Raw genomic sequence first — 13,226 nt, 5'->3', positions numbered from 1 at the left:
GTGACCACAGAGCAGTGAGTTAATAGCAAGTGCTTCACACCCGCTCCGTGGTCACATGACACAAACTAATCCTTGTTGCAAAAACTTTGCATTGAAGATTTTTTTGTGTCGAATTACTCTATTCAATCGAGTAATAGTTTCAGCCCTAGTGGGTAGTTTGAGAAAGGCCTTTTTGAGTCCCACTTTGCCCCAGTGCTCAACACAAGATCCACAGAGACATGGTTGGGTGAGTTTGGTATGGAAGAACTTGACTTGCCCACACATAACCTTGCCATCGACCTTTAGGATGAACTAGAACGGAGACTGCAAGCCAAGCCTTCTCTTCCAACAGCACTCTCTACCTCATAAATAAAATACTCTTCTGGATTAATAGGAAAAACCTCCCACAGACACACTCCAAAATCTTGGAGAAAGCCTTCCCAGTATAGTGGAAGCTGTTTTTAAGGAGGGGGGAGATGGTGGCAAGCCCATATTAATGCCAATGGATGTAGCATGGGACACCAAAAAAGCTCTTTTAAATGATATGTCTAGGTGTACAAATATTTTTGTCCATATAGTATAGCTGTAAGGGCATCTTCACATCTGCGTTGGTGGCTCCAGAGTTAGTCAAAAATAGAAGAGAAAAATATTATGCATGCAGGACATTTTTCTCTACTAACAAGCAAAATGTTCTCCTGAGCCAAAACCAAACATACTCCATTAAAATCAAGGGGATCTGTTCGGTTCAGTTCCTGTCAGTTATGTGTCGAACCCAGCACTTCCATTATTTTCATTGTTCTGCTCCTATAAAAGGAGCAAAACAATTGAAATAATAGTGCTGATGTGAAAATGCCCTCACTGTAATGCTACCTGTAATAAGGCTGCTGAAGAATGAACTGTACAGGAGAGGAAGTCTTGCCATATATACACTGCTCAAAAAAATAAAGGGAACACTTAAACAACACAATGTAACTCCAAGTCAATCACACTTCTGTGAAATCAAATTGTCCACTTAGGAAGCAACACTGAGTGACAATCAATTTCATATGCTGTTGTGCAAATGGGATAGACAACAGGTGGAAATTATAGGCAATTAGCAAGACACCCCCAATAAAGGATTGGTTCTGCAGGTGGTGACCATAGACCACTTCTCAGTTCCTATGCTTCCTGGCTGATGTTTTGGTCACTTTTGAATGCTGGCGGTGCTTTCACTCTAGTGGTAGCATGAGACGGAGTCTACAACCCACACAAGTGGCTCAGGTAGTGCAGCTTATCCAGGATGGCACATCAATGCGAGCTGTGGCAAGAAGGTTTGCTGTGTCTGTCAGCATAGTGTCCAGAGCATGGAGGCGCTACCAGGAGACAGGCCAGTACATCAGGAGACGTGGAGGAGGCCGTAGGAGGGCAACAACCCAGCAGCAGGACCGCTACCTCCGCCTTTGTGCAAGGAGGAACAGGAGGAGCACTGCCAGAGCCCTGCAAAATGACCTCCAGCAGGCCACAAATGTGCATGTGTCTGCTCAAATGGTCAGAAACAGACTCCATTAGGGTGATATGAGGGCCTGACGTACACAGGTGGGGGTTGTGCTTACAGCCCAACACCGTGCAGGACGTTTGGCATTTGCCAGAGAACACCAAGATTGGCAAATTCGCCACTGGCGCCCTGTGCTCTTCACAGATGAAAGCAGGTTCACACTGAGCACATGTGACAGACGTGACAGAGTCTGGAGACGTTCTGCTGCCTGCAACATCCTCCAGCATGACCGGTTTGGCATTGGGTCAGTAATGGTGTGGGGTGGCATTTCTTTGGAGGGCCGCACAGCCCTCTATGTGCTCGCCAGTGGTAGCCTGACTGCCATTAGGTACCGAGATGAGATCCTCAGACCCCTTGTGAGACCATATGCTGGTGCGGTTGGCCCTGGGTTCCTCCTAATGCAAGACAATGCTAGACCTCATGTGGCTGGAGTGTGTCAGCAGTTCCTGCAAGACGAAGGCATTGATGCTATGGACTGGCCCGCCCGTTCCCCAGACCTGAATCCAATTGAGCACATCTGGGACATCATGTCTCGCTCTATCCACCAATGTCACGTTGCACCACAGACTGTCCAGGAGTTGGCAGATGCTTTAGTCCAGGTCTGGGAGGAGATCCCTCAGGAGACCGTCCGCCACCTCATCAGGAGCATGCACAGGCGTTGTAGGGAGGTCATACAGGCACGTGGAGGCCACACACACTACTGAGCCTCATTTTGACTTGTTTCAAGGACATTACATCAAAGTTGGATCAGCCTGTGGGGTGTTTTTCCACTTAAATTTTGAGTGTGACTCCAAATCCAGACCTCCATGGGTTAAAAAATTTGATTTCCATTTTTTAATTTTTGTTTGATTTTGTTGTCAGCACATTCAACTATGTAAAGAACAAAGTATTTCAGAAGAATATTTAATCAATTCAGATCTAGGATGTGTTATTTTTGTGTTCCCTTTATTTTTTTGAGCAGTGTATTATACACTGACGAGCAAAAGGGTAACAATGTTTTGAACTTTTGACTTTCAGTCTCCACATCTCACCATCCACTACAGCTTGAACGTGAGACTACCATCATTTTACAGACAATCATCTTGGCTATCTCATACATATATTGGACTTGCAACTATTTATCATATGATTAGTCATGCAGATTCTGTAACGGTTTTGCTCCTGGTGATGGAACAATCTTTTTCTTTTTGTATACTACACATTACAACGTGTTCTCACATTCTCTAACAGTTCAGTGTGTTATTAGGTTGATTCCCAAGCATCGGTCACTGGTTCGAATCGCGTTGCAGCCATGAAGAAGATTTCCCAAGGAAAGAGAAACAGCATCATCCAGCTCATTGATAGTGGTATCTCGGCCAAAAAATTTGCCAAACTGCCTCATGAGAGTGCCATGACAGTTGAAAGAATATGAAATGAAGTCTGTCCATCCATTGCAAAGCCAATAGGTAGATGTCAAGGCAAACTATTGTAGTCAACAAGTCGGCTCATCACAAGGTCCATCAGTTCTGGCCTGGTGGCTCATATGTGTTGTAATAGTCAGATCACAGACATCAATGCAATCACCATGCGGCGAGCATTACACAAGTCTGGAATGGTGGCCTGAAAAAAGGTGAAGAAGCCTTGACTTCAATATCTTTTATAAGAAGCGTTGGCTTGAGTTCGCAAAAAAGTAGGAACAGTGGACAGTAGAAGATTGGAAATAAGTGATTTGGGGAGATGAGACGAAAGTCAATAGACTGGGCTCTGATGGGTGCAAATGGTCTGGAAGAAACAAGGGGGCTAATGGATCAGGAAATTGAAGGAACTGTTAAGTTCGGTGGAGGAAGGCTAATGATATGGGGTTGTTTCACAGCCAAAAGGAGTTGGATACTTGACCAGGATCGATGGTGGTCTCAATGCTGAGCTACATGTGAGTATCCTACAAAATGAGTTACCTCGTACACGCGAGTACTATGGGTATGAAAAGGACGACATAGTGTTTGAGCAGGACAGTGACCCAAAGCATACGTCGAGATTGGCAAAAAAATGGTTCAATAAAGTAGAGGTGCTGGATTAGCTCCCACAGTCCCCAGACCTCAAATCAATCGAACACTTGTGGGTAGAGTCGAAGAAAAAGCTGTATTCGTACCAAAGTAAGTCGACCGGTATGCACCAACATTGGCCACGTGTAGAAGAGACCTGGGAACAGATTTCGGTCGAGACATGCTTGAATCTGACCGAGAGCATGTCCAGAAGGATTCAGGCAGTGTTGAAAGCCAAAAGGTGGATTTACAAAATACTAATAAAATAATAAAAAATTGAAATTTTGAATTTTAGGAGCAAAACAGTAACAATGCAGTTACATCACAAGAATCTGCATGAAAGTCAAAAGTTCAAAGTATTGTTACCCTTTTGCCAGTCTGTGTAATTCAGTCTCATACACACGGTAGTATCTATTTTCTGGTCCACAAATCACGGATCTCCAAAATTAGGATGCAATCCATGTTGCATCCACATTTATTAAGTCAACGGGTCTGCAGTTAGGTATAGGACATGCTCTATCTTTTTGCAGAACGGACATACGGATGTTGAAAGCACATGGATTATTCGCATGCTTCCGATAATGTCTGTAAAATGCTGTGGAATATGTCAGCGCTATGTAAGTGAGTAAAAAAATAAATAAATAGGCCAGAGAGATAAAGGGCCTATGCACTGGCCCCAGATGGCCGGGCTTACAAAAACAGTTGATTGGCCCAGCGCTGTTTCCATAGCCCCCATTCACTGGTGCTGCGATGTGTGGCCTCTTCCTAGGCCAGTGACGTCACATTCAACGGTCACATGGCCTAGAAGCAGCACAGTCCCATTCAAGTGAATGGGGCTGAGCTACAATACCAAGCATGGCTGCTACACAATAGATGACACTGTGCTTGGTAAGCTGTAAGAAGGTCTCAATGCTCAACGGAACACCACTGTCTCTTCGGGCAGCTGATTGGAGGGTGTCCCAGGTGTCGGACCCCCACAGACCTACCTTGTGGATAATTCTTCAAAATCACTTTAAACATATAAATGTGTTTATTCACTGATCCACTCAAAGTAGTTAACCTGTAAAGGTTTGAGCTGTTTTTCACTGCAGCGTAACGCCTGGGGTTCTATTTTAATAGATTCCAGGCTTTACACTACAGTGAAAGTAAATATATAAATGAATTATAATCATAGACAACTTTGTAAAAGGTATTGTGCCACAGAATAGGGCTTGGAGCCTTACCAATCCGATTCCTGCTGGCCTGATTAACACTGAATGCTGCTGGATTTATGCTCGACCACTGCGGGACTGGGGACTCAGGACCCCCTTTCTAGTGGTCACTGGAAGTTCCATTAGTCAGACATTTATCAGCAATCCGGTGAATAGGAGATAAATGCCCACTGTGGATGCACCCCTATTTCTCATGGGTGAAGGGCTCTGCATCTCAAAGACTTTGCAACACTCACAAACATGTCAAAGGAGCACTGGCCCAAGAGTTACTCTTCTCACCTACCAGAGAGGTGCAGGTGAAATAGTCGCAGATCCTCTTGATCCAGGATGGAACGGATACACAATTTATTGGACAGTTGCAGGACTTTTCAATACATAATTATATGTTTTGTCTACAAAAAAAAACTACTTCAAGGCATTCTGAACGATTCCAAATAAACCGACACTGCAGGGTGAGCAAGCAGTAAATGTGAAGTCTGGAACAAAAGCATAGCCAGATCTGAATTTACTACAATGTACATATAAGGAGGAATACAACACGCACCTAGAAATGGAGGTGACAGGCCTAACAGCTGAATAACTGTGCCATGCTTTCAGATACCTAGGTTCCCCAAATAGCATATATTCATGTCAGTTTTTACAGTGCTCCTGTAAGTCAGAGCATTGCTATCAAACCTCAATACACCGAAATCAATAATATTCCAAATTTTATAAAGAATATAAGCAGGGGCGTAGCTAAAGGTTCATGGGTCCTGGTGCAAAAGTTAAGCTTGGGCCCCCTTACCTTACTGCTTTGTGGCCAGGGGCAGGGAAGCACATAGCCTTCCTGCTGCCTGAGGCAAAAATTAAAACTGCACCCCCCTCATGCCAAATTCTTGACCTAACACCTTCCCTCCAGCCAGGAGGTGTAACTTGATCAGCATGCACCTTCTATAATACCAGTGTCTTCTTATGTGGTACAAGGGTCTTTGGGGACCCTCAGGCTCCTGGGCCTGGTAGCGACTGCTACCTCTGCGCCCCCTATAGCTACGCCCCTGAATATAAGATATACCGTCTATGACAACATCATAGAAAAGAAGGTTATGTAAAAGTCATCTGTCTCATATATTCATGCCATGGGCAGCCTGTGCTTGCACTACATCCGTGACCTCACAGTTTCAATGACTTTGAGCATATAGGATTAGTGGTGGTTACGTCATGGGGTCTGCTCTAACCAGGTTTGTATCCAATTTCTCACCCAAAAAAACAAAAATCTACCAGCATGTAACTAATCCCTACAAATAAAAAGACAAAGCGTTTCCAATGGAAAACATGCATGTAAATGCTGCTAAAATGGCTGTGACAGCCTCCAATCCTTGTCATGTAAATGAGGAGCCAGCCATCTTTAATTGACCCCCAGCTTCAGATGTAATTAGACACATCCAGGAGCCTCTGTAAAATATTTTAATGTTTCCAAAATAGCCTCAATATAGTTCTATTTTATCTATTTACAGACAAATGTCTCCATGACAACAACATCAAATAAGTGCATAGTGACGCTAAGAGGCAAATATTGACGGCTCCTTAGCAACAATGTAACTGTCAGGATCTTGCTTGAGATATGCAGCACTATTTAGTCAGGAGACTCAAACTGTCACACACACAAGCCAAGGCCAGGTTTTCCGTATATTTTCGTCAGTGCCCTCCCCCCATGTAGGATATTTAGTCACCTCCACTATACTGTCAGGTACTATTTTAAGCAATGATGTCTCTGAGCAAAGGGAAGTGCACGTGTAGAAACAGAGGGGCAAACATGGCAAGCCCATCCCCCTATGGTCTCCAGGATGTATATCCTCCAACATGTCAATAATGCAGTTAGACTGGGACCACAAAACAACCAGCACTTCTAGCTGTAGCATTCTGAGAAGCACTCATGCCTTCCACCCAATGGTCATCAATTACCTGTCTCCATGTGGTTGAGGAACTCCTGGGCAGCTTGCTTCTCATGGTTCTGAAGGACAGGCTCATACAGCTGCTTCACTTTGGAGCCCCTGGGATTCAGACAGCAGCACTCACCAAGGAGAGCTACACATTCCTTGAGATGCTCCACTATCCTAGAAGCCAGTCTCCTGACAAAGTTCACAAAATCCTGCACCAGCTGAGCACATCTCTCACACAGGCGACCCATCCTTGGTCTGATGCTGGACACCACTATAGTGGAAATGACCTTGTGGTGGCTGCACTGTGCTGCTTGCTGCTAATGCACTGCTCAGAAAGCCATTGCCTACATCAGCTGGCCAGCACCAGTCACTGCTGTGCATGCACTTCACATGATCTCCAGCTGCATCTGCAGAGGGATCAGCTCTATGGAGGCAGCAGACAAAGAAGAGTGAAGTCACCAGACCCCTCTACAGGACAACTGCAAAACCACACAGTGATGTAATGCTCTGGCACTCCCCCAGTAGGCTTCTCCATTCTAATTGGTCTGTGGGACACCAGGCTCAGCACAGCAGAACTGGATATTCCTGTTCCACCATGAACAAAGGAGCTGACATATGCTAAGACACAGCATTACAGCACATACAGAGCTAAATGTTCTTCCATTTATTATACCTAGCCAAAACATGGGAGCAGGAGTGCACTGTCACTTTAAAGGGAACCTGTCACTGGGAATTTGTGTATAGAGCTGAGGACATGGGTTGCTAGATCGCCGCTAGCACATCCGCAATATCCAGTCCCCATAGCTCTGTGTGCTTTTATTGCGTAAAAAAAACGATTTGATACATATGCAAATTAGGCCTCCTGCACACGACCGTTTTTTCCCCCGTTTACTGGCCGTTTTTTGCGTTCCGTATACGGTCCGTAAAATACAGAACCATTAATTTCAATGGTTCCGTAAAAAAAACTGATTGTACTCCGTATGCATTCCGCTTCCGTATTTCCGTTTTTCCGTTCCGTTTAAAGATAGAACATGTCCTATTATTGACCGCAAATCACGTTCCGTGGCTCCATTCAAGTCAATGGGTCCGCCAAAAAATGGAACACATACGGAAATGCATCTGTATGTCTTCCATTTCAGTTCCGTTTTTTGCGGAACCATCTATTGAAAATGTTATGCCCAGCCCAATTTTATCTATGTAATTACTGTATACTGTATATGCCATACGGAAAAAACGGAACAGAAACGGAAACACAACGGAAACAAAAAACAGAACAACGGATCTGTGAAAAATGGACCGCAAAACACAGAAAAAGCCATACGGTCGTGTGCAGGAGGCCTTAACCTGAGATGAGTCCTGTCCCTGAGATGAGTCCAGCGTGAAGGAGCCCAGCACCGCCCTGCATCCTCCGAATCTCCTCCTTGTTCCCCGACGTCAGAAAGCTAGAGCGCCGTAATATCGCGATGCGCTATCTAGTGCATGCGCAGTTCATTCCCTGAGGCTGATGCCAGCACAGGGAAGGAACACTATGATAACACTGAGCATGCGTTAGCTCGCGCATCGCGAGATTACGGCGCTCTAGCTTTCTGATGTCGGGGAGCAATGAGAAGATTCTGAGGATGCGGGGCGGTGCTGGGCTCCTTCACGCTGGACTCATCTCAGGGTAAGGATTCATGCACTCGACCGTTGTGTGCATCCGTGGCCGTTGTGCCGTTTTCCGTTTTCTTTCGCAGACCCATTGACTTTCAATGGGTCCGTGGAAAAATCGGAAAATGCACCGTTTTGCAGCCGCATCCGTGATCCGTGTTTCCTGTCCTATTTTTTTGACGGACAACGGATGCACACAAGATTGGCATCCGCGTCCGTGATCTGTGGCCGTAGGTTACTTTCATACAGACGGATCCGAAGATCTGTCTGCATAAAAGCTTTTTCAGAGATGAGTTTTCACTTCGTGGAAACTCATATCCGACAGTATATTCTAACACAGAGGCGTTCCCATAGTGATGGGGACGCTTCTAGTTAGAATATACTACGAACTGTGTACATGACTGCCCCCTGCTGCCTGGCAGCACCCGATCTCTTACAGGGGGCTGTGATCCGCACAATTAACCCCCTTAGCAATATTACAATATTAGAAGCATCATACTTACCTGCTGCGCTGTCTGTGACCGGCTGGGAGCTCCTCCTACTGGTAAGTGACAGATCTCATTAAGCAATGCGCCGCACAGACCTGTCACTTACCAGTAGGAGGAGCTCCCGGCCGGTCACAGACAGCGCAGCAGGTAAGTATGATGCTTCTAATATTGTAATATTGCTAAGTAACCATGGCAACCAGGCCTGCAGTAGCGTCCTGGTTGCCATGGTTACCGATCGGAGCCCCAGAGCGATTAAACTAAGACTCCGATCGGAATCTCCGCTGCCACCAATGATCGGGGGGGGGGGGGGGGGAGAGAGAGGGGAGGCCGCACACTGGCCACCTATGATATTAATACAATAGAGGGGGGCCGGGGGGGGCGCACACTGGCCACCAATGATAATACAATAGAGGGAGGGAGGGGCCGCACACTGGCCACCAATGATAATACAATAGAGGGAGGGAGGGGGCGCACACTGGCCACCAATGATATTCAAACTGGGGAGGGAGGTGGGCCTGCCCCCTGCTGCCTGGCAGCCCCTGATCTCTTACAGGGTCTATGATATGCACAATTAACCCCTCAGGTGCAGCACCTGAGGGGTTAATTGTGCGGATCACAGCCCCCTGTAAGAGATCGGGTGCTGCCAGGCAGCAGGGGGCAGTCATGTACACAGTTCGTAGTATATTCTAACTAGAAGCGTCCCCATCACTATGGGAACGCCTCTGTGTTAGAATATACTGTCGGATATGAGTTTCACGATCTAACTCATATCCGACAGTATATTCTAACATAGAGGCGTTCCCATGGTGATGGGGACGCTTCAAGTTAAAATATACCATCGGATTGGAGAAAAGTCCGATCCTATGGTAGAATAGGGACTCCTGACTTTACATTGAAAGTCAATGAGGGACGGATCCGTTTGAAATTGCACCATATTGTGTCAACGTTGGCTCCGCATGGCCAGGCGGACACCAAAATGACTTTTTTTTCATGTCCGTGGATCCTCCAAAAATCAAGGAAGACCCACGGACGAAAAAACGGTCACGGATCACGGACCAACGGAACCCGGTTTTGCGGACCATGAAAAAATACGGTCGTGTGCATGAGGCCTAATATGCATATGTATAAAATCGGGTTTTTTACACAATAAAAGCACACAGAGCTATGGGGACTGGATATTGCGGATGTGCTAGCGGCGATCTAGCAGCCCATATCCTCAGCTCTATACACAAAATCCTAGGTGACAGGTTCCCTTTAAAGCATCTTCTTCTATTGGGCCCCATTTACACAGACCGAAACACAAGGCAATCATCAGGAGCAAACCGTTTGGTCCCAATCACTGCCAGCTTCTTCATGCAGCAGTCATCCTCTCTGTATGGGCATAAACAATTGTTACTGCGATCATTTATCCCCATGTTTACACAGGCCATACTGCTTCCGATTTTAGGTGCTGCATAAATGACAAATTGCCCATCAAATGAGCATTGTGCTAGCATGTCAGGTGAGCGGCGGCACATTTACATAAGGCAATTATCGTAAACAAGTGCTCGATCATTCATTCCTGATATAAGTGCATGAACAGGTGCATCTCACTAAAATAAAATATCATCGAAAAGTTTATTTATTTCAGTAACTTAATTCAATTTTTTTTGCGGAACGGGTGCGGACCCATTCATTTTCTATGGGGATGGAATGGATGCGGACAGCACACAGTGTGCTGTCCGCATCCGCATTTGCGGAGCGCGGCCCTGATCTTCGGGTCCGCAGCTACGCAAAAGATAGAACATGTGCACTGTTCTGGTACCTTTGGAGTGGGGTGTCTTTGGCTGTTGACCCCCTTGCAACACTCATCGGTTAATCTGTAAGGAGTCAAGATGATTCTCGTCTCCTTCCAACTCTAGACTAGACTGACTGAAAACTTCCTGCAGCCCCTCCCTTGGTTGGAAACAGAACTGGTCCACTTCTGTCCAAAAGGGGGAGAATGGAACAGTAAGTTCCATTGCATCTAAAGATCTCTCTGCCATATATGCTGCCACCTGCTGGTGAACCAGGCATATAATACAACAAATAACAGTTACATAGCAGAACAATTAATGCACAGTGTTAGAGGACCTGAAATAAATACACAGATGACATTATGGTCAGCCCTTTAGAGACAGTAGCAGGATGTATAAATGGTAAGAGGTCACATACACATATGGTTGCCACTTGATCCCGCTAACAATACTCTAATGTGTATGGGGGTCTTTAAGGTACCAGCACATGGTGTTGTATGCAGAAAATCAGAATGAAATCTGCACCAAAACTGCATTAAAAAGCACATATAACTGCACTATTTATCGTGGTTTGGGTTCATTTTTTGTGTGTTTTTTTGTTGTGGAATTTTTGCTTATGTTAGCAGCTCTACTTCAGCCTACAGGGAAATACACTATACAGTATATAATGTGCAGAGTCACACAAAAAACTGACATGCTGTGATTTTTAAATCTGCACGACATGTTCATTTCAACATATTCGATATGCAAAGTATACATGAGATTTAGCAAATATCATTCCCTTTGCTGGTACTGTGTTATGCTTTTCACAAAAACTCCAGTCTAATTCACAATGTGTGCAAGTAGCCGTGTGTTTTTCCGGGCAGATTTTCTTGTGGAAAAACCTCAGAGTAGTACAGTACCAGCAAAGTGTATAAGATATAAGACAAATCTCATGTACACTTTGCTTATTTTTTTCTGGGTGGAAATTGACCTGCTGTGCAGATTTAGAAATCCGCAGCATCAATTGTTGTTGCGATTTTCTTGTGCAGATTTCACCCTATTCAATGGAAGGGTGAGATCTGCGGAAAATCTGCATCAAATCCGCACCAAAAATGCGATAGTGTGGATTAATGTGTTTGTGCGGTTTGGCGCAGATTTCATGCGGATTTCCTGCACATAAAGCACACTGTGCAGCCACCTTTAGGCCCATTCACACAGAGGGTTTTACGGCGGAATTTTTGTGTAGGCAGCCATGCTGAAACTCCCCCGAAGGCCCGCTTCCTTTAAGCAGGGGCTTAGAGCTGCCGCTGCACAGGTAGGGGACATGTCCATTATTGGCGCGGCCTTAGCTTTAAGCCACCTCCCATTGAAATGAATGGGAGTCAGAGAGGACACAGCTGCCGGCAATTTTCGGTGACATTTAGGTGCTGTCTGCACCAAAATTCCGTGGTAAACCCCACCATATGAAGGGGCCCTTAGGGTGCCTTCACACGTGGCAAATTTTGTTACAGAAACGTTTCTCCGACTTAAAGTCAATTCCATTCATCTTTTTTTTTTTGTTAAATCTTTATTTTATTGTTTTAAAAATAGATTTACAACAATAAAGACAAAAACCATAATACTCCAAATACAAACAATGGTCTTAAAAGCATATTATACAATATTAAATGCAGGGTATCGACATGTTAGTATATAGGCGTTAGATTTACATAGTACATCATTCAGTTATTGTGGTATCGCACATTTTGTTCCGTATCTTAAAACGAAGCCAGTCATTGGACCAGATAAGTAACATTTTTATTTAACTCTCTCATTTATTTCCTAACCTCATTATGATGAGTCTCTGAGGTACCTGCATCATTTCCCTCTATTCATTGTGCTTCTTATACCAATCCACCCATCTAACCCAGGTCAGCAAAAACTTGTCATGTGACAACGATTCCCAACTTGTCAGCTCCTCTAGTTGGCATATCTCCTGGACTTTATTTATCCACTCCTGAAGACTAGGGGCGTCTTTAGATAACCAATACTTTGGTATGAGCAGTTTCGCTGCAGCTATAAGTTGCGCCGACAAAGAATGTTTGGCAAGTTTATAGTTGCTGTCGGGCAAATTCAAGAGAGCTACAGTTGGAGTGATAGGAAAATTTACTAGGCAAATTTCTTGTACTATTTTGGATATCCTATCCCAATATCCTGTGATAAGTGGGCAAGACCACCATATATGATACATGGTTCCTTTGCTCCCGCCACACCTCCAGCAATCCGCAGAATTTGTGGGTGAGATAGAGTGTAGTTTTGCAGGAGTTTTATACCATCTGGTTATTATCTTATAGGAATTTTCTTGTAGCTTAATACATCTCGAGTAACCGTGTGAATGGGATAATATTCGGTTCGTAGTTTCCTCATTCAAGGGTTGACCTATCTCCTTCTCCCACTGGTCAATAAACCAAGGTCTATCGCCCGAGTCAATTTCCAAAATTTTCCTATAAATGAGAGAAATCGTGCCTTTTTTACCCACAGATTGGTTCCAAACCCCATCGTACCATGTAGGAGTGTAATTACTTGATGAAGTGGATAAATATAGTTTGCAGTATCTATTTAGCTGTGAGTACTGTGATATAGTCCAGGGGATATGACTGAATCGAATCTTCAAGTCAGACACATCAGGGA

General features: G+C 44.8%; 1 protein-coding gene across 1 annotated transcript in view; it reads right to left on the bottom strand.

Moving 5' to 3' along the window:
- Window positions 1-7,118, bottom strand: part of LOC120998521 (vacuolar protein 8-like) — a 69,161-nt gene extending 62,043 nt beyond the window's left edge. Inside the window, exon 1 of the mRNA XM_040429194.1 lies at window positions 6,687-7,118. Within this exon, the coding sequence (XP_040285128.1) occupies window positions 6,687-6,912 (226 nt within the window). The 5' untranslated portion in view covers window positions 6,913-7,118. The remainder of the gene's footprint in view (window positions 1-6,686) is intronic.
- Between the last annotated feature and the right edge of the window lie 6,108 nt (window positions 7,119-13,226).

This window comes from Bufo bufo, chromosome 4, assembly GCF_905171765.1.
Source record: "Bufo bufo chromosome 4, aBufBuf1.1, whole genome shotgun sequence".
NCBI classification, from domain to species: Eukaryota; Metazoa; Chordata; class Amphibia; order Anura; family Bufonidae; genus Bufo; species Bufo bufo.
The sequence above is the reverse complement of the archived record's forward strand: the minus strand, read 5'-3'. Positions and strand labels throughout refer to the sequence as shown.